Consider the following 22,474-nt stretch of genomic DNA (forward strand, 5'->3'; position numbering starts at 1 on the left):
AGGTCGAGGCTGCGGTGGCTGGGAGCGGCCACTGCATTTCAGTCTGGGCGACAGAGTGAGACTCCAACTCAAAAAAAAAAAAGAATTACATACCTTATCTTAAGAGGAATGGGAAGTCAGTGGAGGGTTTTGAGCAGCAGAGTGACAGATTTGCATTTTGCAAAGTGCACTCTAGTTGCAAAATGAATATCAATTAGAAGGGAGAATGTATGTGAGGAGCAAAGAGCCCCAGTTGAAAGCTACAGGGGAAGCCACCTCCCAGGGTAGATCCAGGCTTCCAATAAGAAAGATGGCCTGAGAGGAGGGAAATGCCTGAGGATGTGGGGGAGGCTGCTGGCTTCAGGGAAGCTGCTGTAAGGGTGGTAGGAGGCTGAGAGATGGGGAAGACTGGGGTTCTGATCAGCGAAAAGACAGATGATGGCATGGCATGGGCCCTGGCTGGAGGGCTCAAGCATTGGATGCTGACTAACAAGACAGAGAAAACGAGGGAGACTCTGGGGAGGGCAGACAGGCTGGGCAAGGCAGGCCCACACACTGGGCTCTGTGCCTGCTGCTGTAAAGCTTAGTGTACCTGAGGCCGGCGAGCCGGTGTCAGGGAGGGACCATGAGCCAGCCTCCAGCTTGCGGCCACTGGTAAACCCAAACCACAACACTTGATTCACGTCTGTGTTTCAGAAATCTCTTATGCTCTGACCACTGCAAATATGCTTAATGTAACAGCTGGAAATGCCCAAGTCTCCACAAGGCCTGAGAATACAACTACAATGGGGGTATACTAGGCCCAGGCCTCTGCTGGATGGAAGGCTTACAACGACAGTGGGGGGGGTGTGATATGAGTGTGACAACGGTCAACGCTACCCTAGGGGCGGTCCAATTCCAGACCCAGGCCAGCTAAAGGTCAATCACAATGGCAAGATGCTCTCTGCAGTCAACATCACACACTTGTCTCCACAGGAGGAAGGAATTTATGTAAAATAAAAACTGGAAGGAGAAGAACATCTGGGACAACGAAATGATATTTCCACCTGCTTCTGATTACATCTAATAGCCCGAGGAGGATGGGAAGGAAGGAAAAAGAGTGTGGGGACTGGAAGAAATGTTTTCAGCAGAATCATGCTTCCCACTGCTCTCAGAACACAGCCCTTAGAAAGCGTGCCAGCTCAGAGGCTCAGGGAGACGTCTGGAGATGACATAAATGAACAGAAAATCAACTGTGCGTTTGGCAAGATCGACACTGTAAGACTGTGCTGTGATAAACAGAGATGTCAGACATGCCCCATGCCTGCCAGGTGCTGTGTTTCAGAAATTCTTTGCTCTGTCAGAATTTGCAAAGAATGAGCTGGACTGGTGCTAATTCCTTTGTTGTTCAAAACGGGTCACGTTTGTAGAGCACTTGTGTGTGCCAGGCACTATGCGGTGAGGTTTTCTATCGATTTCCCCAATAATCCTCAGACTGCTCTTAAAAAGGAGAAGGGGAATGCAGCTCCTTCACCTCAAGCCATCGAGAGTCCTGAAGAGAGTTCATTTCCCTCTGTGCATCTGGTTAAGGACCAGGACACAACGGGAAGAGCTCCAGAGTCAACTGACCACTAAAGAAGTCTGAACTCAATGTGCTTCTGAGGGCCATTCACGCCAAGAATCACTACTAAGACAGAGGGCCAGCTGTCCACCACCCAGGACTGTGATCGCTCCCACCTGCTCCGAAAGGCTCTCCCACCGTGTGTGGGCTCTGGGCAGCAGGACAGCCCAGAGGAGCAAGGGGTTACAGAAGATGCAGGGCTTGCCAGACCTGGCTCTTTCCATTGACAAGCTGTGGGATATCGGGCAGATTCTTTTACCTCCTGGAGCCTCAGTTTCCTCAACATAAAATGGAGGTCACGGAACCTAGTTCACAGGGTGATGTGAGAGTGACAGGAGGTAATCCTAGCATATGCCGAGCACATCTCAAACAACGAGATCATTCAGCACAGGGGACACAGACACATGCACTGAGCAGGGCACCCGAGGCCTGGGCAGAGAGTATTTCCATCTGAGGCCAACATTCTTGGTTCTCTGCTCAGATGCCCTAGGGTCCCCCCTATGGCTTGGGCCTGCCCAACCCCTGATTCTGCATGCTTTCACTCCTAGTGGCTTCCATCTGTTCTAGAGGGTCAAGCGCCTGGAGTTTACTACCTCTGGGCAGCCCCTCGCCGATGATTGACAGATACAGGAGCAGGAAAGCCCAGTTCCTTAGGCACACTCCGAGTCAGGGTCTTATTCTGTCACCCAGGTTGGAGTGCAGTGGCACGATCATGGCTCACCACAGCCTCCACCTGAGTTGAGGCAATCCTTCCACCTCAGCCTCCTGGGATCCCCATGGGATCAGGCTGAGGCTAGGATGTTCCCTGATATCTCACCCTGGCTTCCCTGCTTCTCTTTCCTACCCCGTTCCCCTCGTCCCTTCCAGGTCTCACCGGGAGCAACTCCTTTAAAAAACCACCTACACACACATACCCCCTCATCTCGGGGTCTGCATCGAGACTCCAGCCCAAGGCACTAGCTGACTTCACCTGGAATGCCCAACCTTCCTTGTCCTGGAAAATTCATCCCACTCTTATTCTGGGGCCACTCCTTCTATGAAGCCTGCCCTGACCTCTTCAGCACAGGCACTCTGAGCACACATAATGCTGTGCAGCAGGGGTGTGTGTGTGAGTTGCACGTTGTATGCCTGTGTGTGTGTGTGTGTGTGTGTGTGTGTGTGTGTGTATGTGTGTATGAGAGAGAACCTGTTTGGGGCTGTAGAAGTCTTGAGGGTAAAAATTTCATCTTGTCCAGACTTATCAGTGTACAATTAGTGTCTAGTGAAAGAGTTTGACAGACTGGGCAACCTTGCTCTAAAATATACCTTCCGGCCAGGCCTGGTGGCTAGTACCATAATTCCAGCACATTGGGAGGCTAAGGTGAGAGGACTGCTTGAGCCCAGGAGTTCAAGACCAGCCTGGGCAACATAGTGAGCCCTCATATCTATAAAAAATTCAAAAATTAGCAGGGCATGGTGGAGCATGCCTGTAGTCCCACTTACCCAGCAGGCCGAGGTGGAAGGATTGCCTCAGCTCAGGAGGTCAAGGCTGTGGTAAGTCATGATTCTGCCACTGCATGCCAGTCTAGGCAACCGAATGAGACACCAACTCAAAAAGAAAAAATTAAAATAAAATGAAATATGCCTTTCATTCCATAGGAGTGGTTTCCTTTGGCTCCACAGAGCCCAGGGGTTCAGTGAGGGAGTGCAGAGACCACCAAGAGAAAATGAAGATATAAACTGAGGGAGCTCCAGGAACCTCATCCCCTGAACCAAAGCATAATTCAATTTAGAAATGGGTTTTGTTGTTTAAATAACTACGATGATGATGATGACTGGAAACCGGATTTAGAATAAACTAGTCATGACTCAAGGACTTGGGGGAGGGGAGGCTCATGTCTCATGTGGTTCATCCTTTCCTTGGTCATCTCTTTATGCTGCCCCCATGGCTGTGCCATGAGAGGACCTTTGCACCAAGATGTCACTGGATTCCTCACAGCCCTTCAGGACAGCTGTTCCCTACATGGGACTAGCACCAGTGACCACACCTTCCCTGTTGTAGATCTACTGTCCATGCCTCTCCTTCTCCTCTGCCATCACTACATATTGCCAGGGGACAGTCATCGCCTTTTTTTTTTTTTTTTTTTTTTTTTTTGAGAAAGCAGGATTTATTGAGAGGACAGAAAAGCTCCCACAGTGGGAGGGGACCTGAAGGGGTTGCCCCACAGCCTTCTAACCAGCTCCTTTTCTCCATCCTTGCCCCCTACCACCCACACAGGAGCTTGCGATTTTTACAGAATATACAGAGGTCACTATACCTCGTCTCCACAAACAAAACATTAACCTGACATGGTGGTGGGCGCCTGTGGTCCCAGCTACTCGGGAGGATGAGACAGGAGGATTGCTTGAGCCCAGGTGTTTGAGGCTGTGGTAAGCCATGATCACGCCACTACACTCTAGCCTGGGTGATGGAGTGAGACTCTGACTCAAAAAAAAAAAAAAAAAAGAAGAAGAAAAAAAAGAAAAAGGATACACATTGGGCTGGACACGGTGGCACATGCCTGTAATCCCAGCACTTTGGGAGGCCAAGGCAGGAGATTCACTTGAGCCCAGCAGTTCAGGACCAGCCTGGGCAACATAGCAAGATCTCATCTCTAAAAAAAAAAAAAAATCAACAAATTAGTTGAGCATGGTGGCATGCCTGTCGTCCCAGCTACTTGGTACGCAGAGTTGGGAGGATCGCCTGAACCCAGGAGGTTGAGGCTGCAGTGAGCCAGGAATGTGCCACCTCCAGTCTGGGCAATAGCGTGAGACCCTGTCTCAAAAAAACCCCAACAAAATCCCCAAAAAGAATATACATTGGATTATCCATATCCTGCTTCAAACAGAAGCTTCCGATGGTTTCCCTCTATACTGCCCTCTGGTGTTATCTGGCAAGGATCCTGCCTGTGTCCTCCATCATGGCTCTCTTCACTGCTCACCAGGTCCCTACTATCCTGGTCTTCCAGTGCCTTGAACAGGCCAAGCCATCCGGGTCTTCATCCAGCTCTCCTTCCCCTCCCCTACTGGGATACTCTTCTCCATATTTGGTCAGCTCATTTCTTCTCACCTACCAGGTCTCCACTTCCTTGGAGAAACATGCCTTTGGCCCCTCATCTGAAGCAGGTTCCTTCCTGGGGATTCATCTCAGTTGGAAATAAAACCCTTGCTAGCTTCCTTGTTGATGGGAGAAGGGTGTCTCCATTGTGTCCCCAGTGCCTACCACAGTGCCTGACCTTCAGTGAGCCCTTAACAAATATTCATCAAATGAATAAGCAAATGATGACCATTAGAAAACATGACTCATGTGTTAGGCAAATGATTCTGGTATTCTTCTTAATTCCTGATAGTCAGAGCTCAATTCTCACACGTAGAGGTGGCAGGTGAGGACAAAGAACTGCTCACCCTCTATTGCCGATGGTGCAGGACACAGGGATGGCAAAGGCCTTCCAACAACCTTCCTCTCCATCCTACATCTCAACATAAGTCGAGGTTCAAAGAGGATAAACTATTACCATATGGAATGTGATTTTAACTGTGTCATCAGTCACATAAATACATACATGGTAAGGAACAAGTCACAATCTATTTTGTGACAGTAGAAACTATAGAGTTTGCATCTGGAAGCAGTATGACAGAGGAACGAAGAGTGGCATGTGGTGGAGTAATCCTGGTTTGTCAGGCAAGGAGATGCCCCCTCTGGTTGAGATACCCAGGTTGCACCTTTGATGGGGGGGCAGCATTAGGAAGAGTGTATGGGGGCAGTTCAGGGGTGGAATCTGCACTGAGCAGCTGCTGTGTGTCAGCTGTTCTCTTAGGAGCTTCCTACGGGTATCAGTCTTATTGAGAGAACATGCTGGGATTACAGCATACCCTCTCAACCACTCCAGCATGTAGAAAGCAGCTTTCCCAAGTTATAGATGAGGAAACTGAGCTTACCTGACACCCAAAGTCACACAGCCTACATATGGGGGAGATGGAATTTGAACCCCAATTTTCTGATTCCAAACGGAAGGTGCAATACTCCCTATTCACAGAGGAAAAGTCAAAAAAGACCAGGCCTGACTTTCCAAAAGGGCTAAGCCTGGCCATTGAGTCTAGACAGCTTCAGAGAACAGGAAGTTGGAAATTGCTGGCCTGATCACTTAGCACTGAACTGGGCAGGCATATTTAGAAATGAAGGCATGGTTGCAGCCATGAGGCTTTGTTCTGGGCTCTGATGTAGACTGAGATCTAGGTTCCAGTCCCAGCTGGAACAAGGAGAGACAAGTCCTGTTTCAAGAAGGTGACTGGGCTCTATGCACTCCCAAGGAGTTTTAACAGAGATTCTTTAAAACAAGTCAACTCTTTTCTTCCCATACTGAATACCTTCGCACTTGTCCAGGCCCTTCCATCCAAAAAGGCTCCATGCCTTCCCAGGGGCCGAGTGGCTGCAGAGAGAGGGGAAAGAACTGCCAGGCTGAGAGTCAGAACTTCTGGACCCAAACCTATTTCAGCCACTATGAGATCTTGGGCAAGTCAATTCTTCCCCAAATATTGAGGCTTCTTCATCTAATGGAGGAAAGGACTCAGTGGTTCTAATCCAAGAAGGACACAGTGGGATCTCTGAGGACATCATGTTAAAAAAATCTTTAATTTAAATTTATTATTTTTTTTGTAGAGATGAGGTTTGCTATGTTGCCCAGGCTGGTCTCAAACTCCTGGCTTCGAGCAATCCTCCCGCCTCGGCCTCCCAAAGTGCTGGAATTACAGGAGTGAGCCACTATGCTTGGCCTTTGAGGTCTCACCCAGTTGCCTGGACTGGTTTCGAACCCTTGGGGGCTCAGGCAATCCACTGGCCTCGGCCTCCCAAAGTGCTGGGATTACAGGCTGAGTCACTGAGCCCGGCCCATCTTTATGATTCTTCTGGGCTCTAATCAGCACTTTCTGACCTTACCCCTCTCACTCACTACTTGCTCCCCGAAAAGTAAGTAGAGTCAGGTAAAATATGAAATTCAACCTATTATCAACACCTTGCAACTAGTGTTTTGATTCTGCAGTCCCCAGTTCTCTCCTGGAATTCTCAGGTTTGGGGCTGTCCTGTGCCAGGTTCGCTAGTGTGGATAGTCTTAGACACATGCTAACATGCTACCTGGGAATCTCCCGGAGCCGGTCATTAACAAATGAGGCAAATGCCTCAAGGATTTATTACACATTTCTAGTTACTCACCTAAATGCTCTAGCTGTATAAAGTACTGCTTGTACCATGGCATAAAATAAAGACACAGGCCGGGCATGGTGGCTCACACCTGTAATCCCAGCTCTTTGGGAGGCTGAGGTGGGAGAATTGCTTGTGCCCAGAAGTTTGAAATCAGCCTGGGCAACATACTGAGACCTTGTCTCTACAAAAAAGAAAAAAAAAAAAAAATAGCTGGGTGTAGTGGCACGTTCCTGTAGTCCTAGCTACTTGGGAGACTGAGGTGGGAGGATTACTTTAGTCCAGGAATTCGAGGCTGTGGTGAACCGTGATCATGCCACTGTACTCAGCCTGGGTGACAGAGTGAGACAACCGACTCAAAAAAAAAAAAAAAAAAAAAAGTCAAAGAATCACAAGATAATTATTTGGTTTCCCTGCCGGTTAAATTTACCACCACCCACGTATTAGATGGTAAAAAATTGGAATTGTTTTCCTTTTCTCACCCACATCCGGCTCTATACCAGATGCAAATACATTTCCTGTTCCTTCCAAGGCCATAACAATTTGGTGCCTGATAGAAATCTTGTGAAATCTTGCCTGATTTAAATTTGGTCTCTATCTTCTATGGAAATTCCCCTTCAGGCTGATGGCTGACAGAGAGCCAGGCATTCAGAAGAATCACGCAGGGAAGAATGTTTGCTCTAAAAAGGCAAACCTTCCTACTCAGAAAAGATTTTCTTTTTTCCTGCCAGGAATGTTTTGTAGAGAACAACAGAAGACAGAACTTCATCTCAGTTCATGGATTGAAAAGGCAAAGTCACAGGAAGGAGGGAGAAGAGGCATTGTGGGATTTCCATGTGCATCCATTTTTCCTTGGGAGTACTAAAAAAAACCCAGCCTCTTCCCAAGAACTCTTGACAATGAAAATATCACCACAGTGCTCAAAATGGAGCAGTAGGTAATGGAAGTGGTATTTTGGGAGAGAGAAGAGATGACTCAGAATCCAACAACGGGAAGTTTAGCAAGGTCTTCCTGGATCCCACAGCTTAGTCCCCCAACAGGAAGCAATATGCCCAGCGATCTTGTTCATCTACACAAGGGAATCCACATGTAGAAAACCTGCTCATTATTTCCATTAGCTTTTACCTGTTAACTCTGTGGTCTACCAGGATATTCTAAACCTCTTGTGTTGGGCACGTATTTCATTCTGTACAACCTTTTAACCAGAACTATGACAACAAACAGTGAGCTCTTTCTCTCTTTCACTTCCCAGGCGAAGGTCTGAACTAGAAGTTAAATGACCAGAAAGCAGGAAGGAAAAGGGAAAAGTCAACTCCAAACACCTGCCAGGAAAGCTGACTCTAAGTAGTGAATGACCCAGCGTCACTGAATTCTGTTTCTGTTATTAAAATTTGTGCTTGGAGAACTTCTCTTTGTGAACAGAATCCCAAAGGTCAATGACAGTTCTTTCCCGCACTGAATATGGAAGGCCCAAACCCTCACCATCAAGAATTCATATTCACCCTGGACTCACTGATGCTCTCATCTCTTGTTTGCCAAAAATAGGAGCAGGGCTGAGATCTTATTGAGTTCCTTAAGGATTTATTTTCTATATGAACCTTTCCCAACCAGGGTCTTTTAAAAGTAGGCTTTGCAGTGACTCCACTACTAGGGATCTACCCAAAGGAAATCATTATATAAAAAAGATGCTCATATGTTCATTATAGCACTATTCACAATAGCAAAACGTTAGAACCAACTCAAATGCCCACTGTTAATTGAGTGCATAAAGACAATGGGATGTGTACACACACTATGGAATACTATGCAGCCATAAAAAAAGAATGAAAACATGTCCTTTGCAGCAACATGGATGGAGCTGGAGATCATCATCCTGAGTGAACGGACTCAGAAAGAGAAAACCAAACACCACATGTTCTCACTCATTTGTGGGAGTTAAACGGTCACAAAGATGGAAATGGGAGACACTGGGGACACCGATAAGGCGGGGAGTAGGACAGGGAGGCTGGAGTTCAGAAATGACCTACGGGGCACAATGTTCACCATCTGGGTAATGGGCCACCTGAGACCCAATCCCTGCTGTTACACAACATGTTCATGTACCGATCATGCATGTGGATGCCCTGAGTCTAAAATTAAAATGGAAAAAGAAGAGTGGGCTTTGGCCTGATCCATCCTCACATTTTGATGTGGGGTGTCTCCACTGCTATGAGAGAATAAGCCAAAGATCCTTTCTAAGCACATCGTTTTCATGAATGTATCACTTTTGTAAATGACTCTTCCAAGAGAGGGTACTTCTCCCTCGAGAGAAGGGGAATTCCATGGAAGGGGATGCCGACAGGTAGCCCCATGGAACAGATCCTTGGCAAAAGCAGTTCATGCGTTGCTGTCTCCTCTCTCCATTCCACTCGGAGCTGAGTGTGGGTGTCAAACAAAGGATGCCCCACCCCCGCCACAGGAACAACAATAAAAGGCAGGAATATCCCAAGGCCACACTCTCACCCCAGCCTCTCCCATACTCCCACATGGAAGCCTCGGGGCTCACCCCACCATTCTGTGCCTTTGAACCCTGCATGCCAACTGCACTTGATGGAGGAGAAAGGGGACAGGAAGAGAGTGAAAGAGAAGTTCCTATGTCTTGGCTATTTGGATATGATCTCTTCAAGTTACTCAAACAGCTTGTTTTTAAAGGGTCAGTGCTTACACACAGAGCAGTGATTGGCAAGGCAGATGAGGTTTCGGAAAGGGCTAAGAAACATAAAAATAGTCCTGGCTTCAGGGTGGGAATCCAAGTCCTGTCGAGGGCACTCCAGACTATTTTTCCTTTGGCCAATTCTAGCAGGAAACCTTCGCATCATGATGGCATCCTAAAGAACAACGCTATCACAATAAGAACGAACCGCAGAAGAGTTTTCCAGAGGAGCCTGCAAGCCAAGACAGGCGTGATCTTGGGTCTACCACAATCCTGACACCTTGGCTCAGGGACTTTCTTTGCCCTCAGATTCCAGCTCCAAGTGTCCCAGTCCCCCCGTTTCCCTTACCCTCAAAGGAGGGCCATCCCACAGGTGGCTGACTCACCGTTGTCTCTTCTGGGTTCCCATGAGCTATTTCCACCACCCTTAGGGCAGGATCCACCTTCACCTTGGCTCGGGCCACGAACTGGATGACGGATGAACTGTCCTGCGGAGGAAGCAACATAACCTGCTGTGTGATTTTCCAATCGTCATGGCTGGGCCTTGAGAGGGACCAGGCAGAACTGGAATTCCAAGATTCCATTTTGCCCAGACAAACATTTTTATTACTGAACTAGATACCTCTCCAAATCCCAGGCACTCTCATCAGCACAGACTCCCAGCATCTATCTTGAGAATTCTTTCAGACCACAGTAGATGCTGAAAAACTGTGGCATTTTCCAGTAATCAACACATAAAGGTATGTGTGCTGTGGCTGCCAAGCAATAAGAGCCAGATATCTGGATGTAGATATTGACATGTCCACAAAGAGCTGAGGATAAATAAAGCTGCTTGATTGTGTACAAGTCCAGGTCTGGCATTCCGCAGAAGGCATTGGATCTACATTTTATATGCCCTGATCATAACCCTCAAACCCTTCTCATGAGTTACTTTAACTCTTTGTTTGCTCTTGAGTGAAGTTGTTTTGGGGCCAAAGTCATTTACCACTGAAACATCTGGCTTGTAAATTAAGTCAAAGGAGAAAGGGGACTGGGGGAGGAGGGGCACATCGAAGACTCAGGAATTGCCCACTAGCCAGAGGCAGTCGGAAGCCTTGCTGCGAGTTCCAATTCCAAGTCGCTGACCCACATAATGAGAAAATGGCCCCAAAGCAAGGGTAGGGGGAGAAGAAATCCTGTAGGTTGATCTTGGAGGGGTGAGGGGAGCAGCCTGGCTTCTGTGGCGGAAACAGAGGGCAGAGAACTGGCACAACTAGCACTCCACCCGTGGGGGTAGGAGATCTGCTAACAAAGTGTCTTGTGGTGCCCCCACCAAGCTACACAGCATGCTTGTCATGCAAGGAGTTCCCACTCGGGTGCCTACTTTGGCTAAAGCTACAAAGAAACGGGAAAAGGGAGGACTCTGTAGAAAAGAGTTTCAAGGGAGCCCTTGCTCAACTCCAAGAAACCACAGACACCTTCCTGGGATGGCATGGAAAGACCCCAGCTGTGCTCTCTACCTGAGAGTTACACACAAATTATTGTTCTTTTTTTTTTTTGAGTTGGGGTCTCACTCTGTCATGGCCACTGCAGCCTTGACCTGCTAGGCTAAGGTGATCCTTCCGCCTCAGTCTTCCAAGTAGCTGGAACTACGGGCGCACACTACCACACCCAGCTTATTATTATTATTATTATTAGATTTGATCTATTGTAGAGACTAGGTCTCATCAAGTTGCCCAAGCTGGTCTTGAACCCCTGAGCTCAGGCAATCCTCTCGCCTCAGCCTCCCAAAGTTCTGGGATTACAGGCTTGAGCCACTGCACCCAGCTGTTCTTTCCTTAAACAACCATAGAATATGTTTCAAATGCTTCCAGGAAGCTCATCATCCAAAGGAATAGCTCCAGAGAACTCATTTTAAGCAGTAAATAATCTCGCATGCAAATATTCTTCAACCAAATCAACAGTTTTGTAAATTTGTGGTTTTGTGTGTCAGAGGACACTGTATTTTCAATCTTGGATGGAAGTAATCATCTTAGATACAAATCATGATAATAATAATAGCGATGCTGTAATTGTCACAGTTATGAGATGAGTGCATGAGGCACTCGGCACAGGATGGGCCCTTGTGAGTGTACACTCAGTGGAGAAAACCTCATGGACTGGAAGAAAGACACTTCCAAAGAAATCTGAATCCTCTGGTGACTTAAAAAATCAGATCCTACATTTCAAATGAAAACTTGTTAAGGTCAAAACAATAAAACCTCAAATTCCCTTGTCAGGGCCAGACCTTGAGGTCAAAAGGAAAATAAACACAACTGTAGGCCCTAGCAAGCCACAAGGCTGGCTCTGCTCCACATCCTCCAGGAGGCCTGGAGCCATTGAACTTGACTCCCCAAGGAGGCTGTGGCTGGCTTCGGGGGGACCAATGCTCCAGCAGCAGTGGGGTTCCATCTGGTTTCCAGGTCAGCTTCATTCTAGGCTTTCCTCGACACTTGGAATTGCTGCTGGTTTCTGCTGAAAGGGGACTCGGAGAACAATCCTCCAAGGTCCTGTATGATACCCCACAGCATTAATTCTTTTCCCTGGGGGCTCTACTGGCCTAGCTGGCCCATGGGGACAGCTGTCACTGAGACACATTCCTTGGTAAAGGGTCGCCACTGGTCATCGGGAGAGAAATGCAAAAGAACCGGGCTACAGAGCTGCACACAATTAAATTAAGCACAGATGAATGAAGTATAAGCAGCACTGGGGCTGAGGGCAAAAGACACATGAGAGTGGCTTCTGGCCATCAGCGCCATCATCAGGGCTCTGTGGACAGTGGCAAGTGTGGCCCCACTTGTCAAGAAGATGGACAGGAAAGGTAAGTACACAGAATCACAGTTCCTCCAGCCTGACTTGGGGACCCATGCCAGGAAGGTACCTCCTGTGACACGGGGCTTCCAGGCTCCCTTCTGGAAGCAGATGGCCAGTGGTTCTTTATAAAAGGAGAAGTACAACAGGAAAGTGCTGTGGTGTGAGCCCAGTTTGCCCCACATCAGTTTCCCTCCAGAGCAAACTGGGGAAACCCGAACTGTGAACAGCTATCCTCGGGCGTGTGGGGGCTGTACCAGTTATAGCCAGAAAATGGAGAAATAAATCCTCAATGTCTGTGTCTTCTCAGGTCAGTGTGTTACTGCTGGGCCTATTTAAAATTAACCATGGAATGACTTTTATACAGATTAGCACATTTGCTCTTTCTAAAGAAAAATAAATAGGATCTCTGTGGCTAACATGCTTATTTAGTTTTATCTTCACGTGCAATTGTTTTTATAGACGTCTGTTGGGAGTAGCCTCTCGTGCTCAGAAGCTCTCATCTTAAAGTAGACTGTAGTATATTTGTATGATGCTTCAAGGGCCACAAATTCACGGATTGAGGTGTTTTTTATGACCCACTTTAGATAAATTCATGACAGCCAAGTGACCTGAGGTTCAAAAGTTAAACTTATCTGAACCAAAGTGTCATCTAAACTAGGGCTCATGGGTTAAATCTGGCCCTCTGCCTGTTTTTGTAAATAAAGTTTTATTGGAACACAGCCATGCCCATTCGTTTGAGTATTGGCTATGGTTGCTTCCACAATACAACAGCAGAGTTGAGCAGTTACAAGAGGCTGTAAGGTCCTTTACAGACAAGGTTTGCCAACCCTTTAGCCAAAGCTGTTCCCCAGACTAGCAGTATTGGCCTCACCTGGGAGCTTGTCAGAACTGCAAGAACTCAGACTCACCCATGGGGTGGGGTGGGGAGGGGTGATCTGTGCTTTCCCAAGGTCTCTAGGTGATTCTGATGCAAGCTAAAATATGAGAAACTGAAAAGTGCAAACACAGTCCCTGGGGAGTTAGTCAAAATGAAGCCACTGATTCCGTAAGTCCGGGGAGAAGCCCAGAGTCTTCATTGCTAACAAACTCCCAGGTGATACAGAACCAGACCTGGAGTAGCCAGGGTCTGGTTTTTTTTGTTTTTTGGTTTTTTTTGGAGTTGAAGTTGCATTCTGTTGCCCAGGCTGGAGTGCAGTGGCATGTTCATGGTCTCTGAAGCCTCGACTTGCTGGGCTCAGGTGATCCTTTTGCTTCAGCCTTTCAAGTAGCTGGAACCACAGGCATGCACCACCATTCCCAGTTAATTCTTTTTAGATTTAGAGACGAGGTATTGCCAAGGTGCCCAGGCAGGTCTTGAATCTCTGGACACAGACAATCCTCTCGCCTCTGCCTCCCAAAGTGCTGGGATTACAGGCATGAGCCACCGCACCTGGCCAGTCAGGTTTTTTTTTTTGTTTTTTTTTTTAACCATGGCATTGTCTAGCAGCAGGATTACCAATGGCACTTGCCAGAAAAGTTTTAAAATGGGCAGCTAGAGTGTCATGAGGAAAACAATTCAATTGCTTTTAAAAGTGCCCTGAGGGTGCAGTTCCTTAGGACTTACCTTCTTTAATATTTCTGTGTTCAGTAGCATGTAAATGTCGATAGTACGACTTTCTTCTTTAGCAAGAGCACTAAGGTTACAGTGCATTGTTAGGCAAGAAATTCCTGGTTGTTCACAGACCTGAGAAGAAAAATCAGAGAACTGTCCAATGGTATTAAGAACAAAGATAAGTTTTAGTTCTTTTAGGAATCGCCACACTGCTTTCCACAGAGGATCAGCAACTCCTCTCCTGGGAATATACCTGGAGGAATGTAAATCGTTCTACAGAAAAGACCCCTGTACCCACATGTTTATTGCCACACTGGTCCCAATAGCAAAAATATGGAACCAACTCTACTGCCCATCGAAAGGACTGGATAAAGAAAATGTGGCACATATATACGATGGAGTATTACACAGTCATAAAGAAGAGCAAAATCATGTGCTTTGCAGCAAATTGGATGGAGTTGGAGACCATCATACTAAGTGATCTATCACAGAAGCAAAGAACCGAATAACACATGTTCCCACTCATAAGTGGGCCTCGAACATTAGCCACATTAGCACAAGGGAGGGATCGGCAGTTGCTGGGCACTGCTAGGGGAGGGAGAGAGGAAGGTAGGGAGGGAGGGAAAGAGGGAGGAAGGGAAGCAGGCAGGTGACAACACAAAGGGTATCTGGTCCTATACCATGAGGGTCAGTTAGAAGCCCAAACTTTGCCCGCACACAGTCTATTTATGTAGTTAATCCTCACTTGTACCCCACATCTTTATAATAAAATAAAATGCTTTTTAAAAGAACAAAGGCAAACCCACAGCGATTTATAGAGCAGCGGGCTCAGTGAGCTTCTAATCTGGTGTCTAAGGCAATAACAGGCAGAGGAAATTCACAGAAAGATGCAATCATGCTTTTTGCCACCAGAGGGCAGTCAAGGAATTTCCCACCCAGTGGGCACCTGCGCACGCCCTCAAGCCAAGCTACTGGAAGAAAGCAGCTCATTGGTTTATCCTACCAAAAACTGGATTTCTCAAGGAGAAACAGTTGTTTTTTTAAAGAAACACATTTACATTCTACATCCTGAAAGCATTCTTATGAATTTTGAACATCGTATTTCCTACATTATGTAATTTCTTTTTATGTGTGTGTCGGAGTCTCAGTCTCTCGCCTAGGCTGGAGTGCAGTGGCATGCTCATGCTGGGATTCTAGGCGTGAGCCACCGTGCCTGGCTAACACAGTATCTTGAATTCAACCACTCCTCACAGTCTTCACTGCCACCGCCCTGATCTCAGCCATAACCAGTCTCCATCTGCCTCTGTGATCTACTCTCCCTCCTAGGCCCCCACTATCTATGTTTTACACCGTAGCCACACTGATCCTCTGAAAACACAGAGTAGATCATATGACTGCCTGGATTTTAATCTTCTATTGGCTTCTTATCACCCAGAAGAAAATCCAAAGTTCTAAGCTTGGCTTACAAGGCCCTGCCCAATCACAGCTGATCTCATTTCTCATTGGCTTCCCCTCTGCTAACTTCATCCTTCCATTGGCAACATTGCATTGCTGTCTCTCAACGGGCAGGTCAGTCTCCCTCAGGCTCTCTCTCTCTTTTTTTCTTTTTTGAGTTGGAGTCTCACTCCACCACCCAGGCTGGAGTGCAGTGGCACACTCAAGGTCACATCCCAGCCTTGACCTGCTGGGCTCCGGTGATCCTTCCGCCTCAATCTTCCAAGTAGCTGGAACTACAGATGCATGCCACCACACCCGGCTAATTTTTTTTTGATTTACTGTAGAGACAAGGTCTCACCAAATTGTCCAGGCTGGTCTCAAACCCCCAGGCTTAGGCAATCCTCTCACCTCGGCTTCCCAAAGTGCTGGGATTACAGGCTGAGCCACCGTGCCCAGCCCATTATGTAATTTCTGCTCATGCAGTGGCAAATACACTTTCATGCCCACGTTTTAGGTGAGGTAAATTCAAGGGCTAAGAAGTCATGTGACTCTTGCTCAAGAAAACACGTAAGTTACAACAGACATGTAAACTTCAAATTTAACTTACAAAAGAGAGATTTTTTTTCTTTTGTAAAATAGGATCCCAAAAGTATGCACATGCTCGTATGATGTTTTATGTGTGGGGTAAAATTTTCAGTCAGACACAGAGTCATAACTACCAAACAGCCAGGTATCACTACATCTAACACTTCTAAAGTCTTTAAAAAATAGATGTATCATCCTCACTATATCAGTGAAAAAGTCCCAACCGTTCCTGGGGCGATCGGTTGCACTTGTCTATGGAGGAGGAAGAGTGTGAGGAAGGAAATGATAAATGTGAAATGTGCCTGGGCTCAATCAGGGAGCTAAAGAAATGTAATCAAAGCTACAGGGAAAGAAGGCTTTGGAAAAGCATGATGACTCCATTTTCAATACTTTCACTTAAAAAAAAATCTGAAGTGTAACAAATACAGTAAATAGAACGAATGTTAAGTGTATGTCTTTATACACTTTTATCTGTTTCTATCTGGAGAACTACCACCTTGATTAAGACATAGGATGTTTCCCACAACTAAGAAGGCTCCCTCACACTCCATCCTATCATCATTCCTCCAGAAGTAACTACTACTCTGACCTACATCACCATCGATTAGCGTTGGCTATTTCTGAACTTCATAAGTGAAATCTTACAACATGTAACCTTTTGTCTCTAGCTTCTTTCACTCAACATTATGTCTGTACGATTCATTCACATTGTTGTATAGCAGTAGTTTATGATTTTTCATTACTGTGTAATATTCCAGTGCATAGATACACCATAATTTTTTACTCAGTTTCCTGTTGATAGATACGTAGATTGTTTCAAGCTTTTGGCTATTACAAGATTGCTATGAACCTTCTTGTCTATGTCTTTTGGGGGACACAAGCACTCATTTTTCTTGGAGATACAACCAAGAGTGGAATGGTTGGATCATAAGGTACATACATGCTTTGTTTTAATGGATAATGCCAATCAGTTTTCTTTTCTTTTTTAATTTTTATTTTAAAGATGTGGGGTACAATTCAGGGTTAGGTATACAAATGCAACCAGTTTTCTAAAGTGCTTGTACAAAAACCATCACTCTTGTTTAGACTCATACTAGTTGGAGAAATATTTTACTTTGTGCTTGGTGGGCTGCAAAATTTTTCCCTTAGAATTTGGAATGTACATTTAACACTGACTAAAACTAGGAGTTCACTATGGTCTTTGGGCCTCCATAAGTGAATTGATTAAAACCAGACTTGGGAAATAATAAATATCAAATAGAAAACTGGTCTTTAACCTCAAACTTGCCTCCCTAGTGACCCCAGCCACCAAACAAATCCTTACCAAGACTTTTCTTCCAGACTTCGTGAAAAAAGCAAATATTGTATGGAAGATATTTTCTTGTTCTTGAGGGATGATGCAAGGGGTTGGGTTTTTCTGGAAAGAGCAGTTTCCCTTCTCTTGGCCCACCTGAAAATGAAAAGACGCCCGTCAGTGTGGTCAGTTCCAAGATGAGCTCACAATCCTGGAGTCCCTCACTGCAGAGGCAGCAGCGGGAGAGCCCGTATTCACCCTTCCCCTCTCGTCCATGCTCCAGTGGACTACAGTGGCCGAAAAACTGAGAGGCACAGTCGTAGCATCACGAGGGCCAAATCACAGAAAACGTGGATCTGAAGTCCTTAAATAATTAGATGAGATGGCACATGATATGCAAATGAGATGTGACTAGGAAATAGTAAGACTTAACAAAATAAACCTTACACTCCATGGTTTCCAAAGCACATTTACAAACATCCTTACAGAAATTCTTGTCTGGGTTTTAAAAAAAATGAGTCAAGTTAAGTCACCTGCCAACAGTCACAGAGTTGGGAACCTGGGTCTTGAACTCGGGTCTTCTGAGACCAAGCCTTATGGATGATCTACTGCCTGAGGTTTTCACACCATCCCATGGGGGCCCCAGGGTGTTGTAAACCCCTTAGGAGTCCTAGACAGAGAAGGGGCAGCAGGCAGGACTGCTCTGGGTTCAACTAGAACACCAGGGTTCTGCTACCAAAAACATAGCTGAACCACCACCGCACTGAGCCAGACAGTAACTGACATGCCCAGTGAACTCTTGGCGAGTTTTCTGATTTTGCTTCTGACAGCTAGGACGCTGGTGCTGAGCAACAGCTACATCAAAAGCAAAACAAACCCAAGGAACAGGATGTAGCCTTTCAAGTTGATGTCCTTAAGAACAACACTCGTTTTGATGCCTAAATTGAGGAACTGTTGAGAAAAACAATTTTTATATATTGTCATATCACACTGATTGTAGCTGAAGACTGGACAGGATGTGAGGCTAGACCAGAAAATTAATAATTAGTAATTCATAATTGAGGATCGTGTTTATAATCCCATTGCTAACCAGAAGCATCTGTTTAAACTCCCCTATCTTTAATGCCTTTGAGTAAAATATAGTGTGTGTTTGAATTTATTCAAGAATGTTTCAACTTTTTATTTGTGGTAGGGAGCAAGGTTTAGAGTTGCTATTCTTTTAATAATGAACTGTAAAACAAGACCACCAAATTTGCTAAATTAATCTCTATTTTATCTTTGATCTGAACACATTCCAGGATTTACTATATATGTCTGAAAATAAATAAGTGAAGGTTTATTTCTGCAAGTTAACTACGAGAAAAGAGAATGTTGCCTTTAAGAGTTTCTCACGGTTTGGGACTCTCTCTAAAATACTTTGAGCCACAGAATTCGGGGAAGGCATATTAGCCTGAAATGGTCTCAATCAACATTGGTTTTGGATGATTTTAGAGGTCACTAGAGGGAAGGAATGGCAAAGAGGCAAAGGGCTTTAACACAGATTTGGTGATTATTCCTTTGGCGCAATTGTTGAAAGTTGTGATAAATATTTGAAAGCTCATTTTAGAAAGCAATATTGGCCAGGCCCAGGGGTTCATGCCTGTAATCTTGGTGATTTGGGAGGCTGAGGCAGGAGGATCGTTTTAGGCCAGGGATTTGAAACCAGCCTGGACCATGTCGTGAGACCCCATCTCTACACAAAATAAAATATATATCTGTGCATGGCAGTACATGCCTGTAGTCCTAGCTACTTGGGAAGCTGAGGTGAGGGATTGCTTCAGCCCAGGGATTGGAGGTTACAGTGAGCTAGCAAGAACTCGTCTCTAAAAAAGAAAAATTTTAAACATTTAAAATAGAAAGCAATACATAAGTTGCGTATGTGGTGAGGAGCATGAATATTCACTTGTAAGACAAATGAGAAAAACAGCTGCTACTCTGTTAGGCAAATAGGTATTTGTGTGCTGCAATAAAATTTCAGCATCAAACATAGATTTAAGAAGTTCTGCATTTCAAATAAATTCGACAAACTGAAGATAATAAATTCTGGAAAACTGTTGACTCAAAAAGTACCTCAGGATTGAAATACGCTGATCTCAAAAGATACACCATTTGAACAAGATTATTATGTGGAATGTGAGAACGAAAAGAGTAATATTATAAATATCATTATCCTTATATGATTTTAAGTATGCAACTACATGATTAAGTTAAATATTATAAGTAGATACTTGATTATTTCATTCACTTCCCTTTTTTTTTAAACTGAGATAAAGTTTACATTCACTAAAATGCACAGATCTTAAGGGTGCAGTCTGATGAATTTTGGCAAATGAAATCACCTGTGTCCACTACTCCAAAAAGTTCCCTTAGTCCTTTTCCAGTCAACCTCCCCTCAACTCAAGGTAACCACAGTTCTGATTCCTATTAAGTTGGCAAAAAATAAAAAGTTAACTTTACCCCGTTAGGGAAGTGGAGGACATGCTACTTGGGCCTTCCCTATATTTAGGCATTTATGGTACATGGATGGAAAACATTTGCCTGCATTGGGCGGTTGAGCATTTGCAAACGTGTACTTATGCTCTTAATACCCATCATGTTTTACTCTGAAGCACACGGGTCTCTGTGTTCCCTGTTTGTCTTCTGGAGTGGCCATTTGCTGATGACCACTAGGAAACGGCTTTCTGCAGCCCCGTGGCCCACACGTTCCCGTTAAGATTGCCAGGCCTGGCCCCCAAACACATTTGGGCTGGGTTTAGACAAACACAACCTCTAAGTCTTGCAGGATGCATCCATCCCTAATTACAATCAGGGGTGGGGACAGAGTCCCTCTTTGCTCTGCAAATTGGCGCCTCAGGTTTCTAGGCAAGGAGAGGAAGCTTGGGGAGAGCCCCAGCCCAGCCAGCTTCGCTAATGCACTAGGGTGTGAGGAGCTGGTGTTGTCATCAGCCACAGGACGGCCCCACGGAGACAGGGAAGGGGCTGAGGATGGTGGGGCGAGGGGGTGCGAAACAACCTGGAGGGGCAGAGTCCTGGCTCAGAACTTGGTTTTCCTCTTCCACTGGGAGTTTCTGGGGTGGCCTGTGAGCAGAGTGATGACGATAATGGGATGGGATGTGACACTTAATCTGCCCCCAGTGGAATCTGGAGAAGGGAAGTGGAGACTGAGTCTGTGGTGAATGAAAATCTTGGCCAGTTGCGCTCCTGACTGCGGTTGCATGGGAATCACTTCAATCGGGGAAAGCAACGTTTTTCTGGTTCAGGGTGGTCCCCTTTCGAAGGGAGACTGAAGGTGGCTTGGTGTTGCATGAGTCTGACTCAGACCAGCCAATCCAATCCTGCCATGGACGTTCCCTCAGCTAAAATGCAGCAACTCAGTGCCTAGCCAAGGTCATCAAAGAGAGGGGCTCTTTGTGTGTCGGACATGTACGTATGTGGCAGCCATGGTAATACTGCCTAACACAGGCACAGCCCTTACTACCGGCCAGGCTCTCATATGCTTTTTACATATTAGCAGTTTAGCTCTTACAGTGGCCCCTGAGGTGGGTGCTATTCCTAGCCCCATTTTATAGATGGAGAAACTGAGAGGCAAGGGGAGGTCAGATGATCACCAGAGGACCCCCAGCTAGCAGGCCACAGAGATCTGCATGTAACCACTTTCCTGTACTGCCTCTTAGAGGGAGGCTGAGGATGGGGCGGGGGTAGGGGTCACAGAGGAGCAGAGGAGAAGGGAAAGCCTCCCTTCCTGTTCTCAACCTGGTTAAAGGGAAGGAGGAACCACTGGCCTAGAAGCCTGGCAATCCAGAGTCCTCTGAAATGGCCTGACCCAATTCTGCCTCTCTGGCAAAAAAACGACCCCTGCCCAGACCATGGGAGAGAAAAGTGCCTGCTGGCTGGGAGGTCGGGCTGTTCTGAACTGTCTCTTGGGCTGGAAGGGGAACAGAGCAGCCAGGAATGTTGTTTCTGGAAAGCAGCTCTGAGATCATGTGGTCCTGTGGCCTCGGCTGACAGATAAGGAACCAGAGGGCCCCCGAGTTCAGAGACTTGTCCAAGGTCATGAGTTTGGTTGTTGGCAGCATCCGGTACCCAGTGAAGGAATTCTGTGGCACGGATGCTCTTGCTGAATGAACACTCACAGTCCCCGGCTTTACCCCTAGCTCTGCCCCCTCACAGCGGTGCCAATTTGGATCTCTAGGGTCTCAGTTTCCTCATTGATAAAATGGGGACACTGGCCAACATGAACACTAAGATTGTCCTCAGTTGCAAATTCCATACTTCACGGACTATTGGTACATTTTCATTAGGGCACAGAGACATCTAATCTCATTATATAGATAAATGATGACTGACACCTCCACAACTTGGTTTCTTTGCTCCAAGGCAAGGGGAAGTCACATCCATGTGTAGGGGCCAACCCAAGCACCACCCAGCTGAGGTCCAACGGCACCATTTCCTAGGCTGGCTGAGGACTCTGTGGCCACTGGCCCCTGCTCATCTCTTCCCACTCACTCCTTATTTATGTCCCAGACCATCTGAGGCTAAATACTTCTCATGACATGGTTGCTCATCTCCCAGGACCTCTGGGAGCTGGAAGAGGTCCATGGCTGTTGGAATTTGAACTCAAACAAAAGGACTTCACCAGGCACTCAAACAGGAACAAGAGGGTCCAGGACACAGTGGCAAGGTTGAATTCTGCCAAGGCAGCTATTGAGGGTTTTCTGTTGGCATCTGTCCTCCCCTCAACTCCGGCCTCCAACAAAGCATTGGGCAAGTTGAAACCATGATGGTGGTGATTTGGGAAGTTGTCAGAAACCCTGGCGGTGGGAGCCCAAGGAGAGGACACCACTTGGTGGTAGAGTCTGGGTCAGCCTTGGCCAAAGGAGCCTTTGTGGTCAGAAGCTGCCGTAGTCTCGGGCCTGTCAGAGGATGAAGAGCCCCCATTCACTCTAGGTGGTAAGACCTCACTTCACGAAATATTGGGTTTGAAGCATGAATCAGAGCTGGCTCCATAAGTATGATACTGAAAAAGAGAGTCGACCCTCTGTTTAAAATGTCATCATCCTGTCACCAGGTGGAAAGGGAAGTCTAGAGTTTTTATGAACGACATTCCAGGCAGAGATGCTCTGCTAAAGGGTGTGGGGGAAACAGGACCTTTCTGTATTGTAGGCCCAGGAGGGGGAAGAAACTCCATTGGGTACTTGTAAGAGTGTTTG

The 22,474-nt window shown here is 46.3% G+C and overlaps 1 protein-coding gene across 1 annotated transcript in view; it reads right to left on the minus strand.

Moving 5' to 3' along the window:
* The window catches only part of LOC103256188 (integrin alpha-9-like), a 199,028-nt gene that overhangs the window by 24,452 nt on the left and 152,102 nt on the right, over window positions 1-22,474 (minus strand). Inside the window, exons 12-14 of the mRNA XM_021710451.1 lie at window positions 17,256-17,381; window positions 13,922-14,041; window positions 9,873-9,974 (exon numbers count right to left, since the gene is read on the minus strand). Coding sequence (XP_021566126.1) covers window positions 9,873-9,974; window positions 13,922-14,041; window positions 17,256-17,381 — 348 coding nt within the window. The remainder of the gene's footprint in view (window positions 1-9,872; window positions 9,975-13,921; window positions 14,042-17,255; window positions 17,382-22,474) is intronic.

Source organism: Carlito syrichta, unplaced genomic scaffold, assembly GCF_000164805.1.
Source record: "Carlito syrichta isolate Samal-C Ts95f unplaced genomic scaffold, Tarsius_syrichta-2.0.1 Scaffold289019, whole genome shotgun sequence".
In the NCBI taxonomy this organism is placed as follows: Eukaryota; Metazoa; Chordata; class Mammalia; order Primates; family Tarsiidae; genus Carlito; species Carlito syrichta.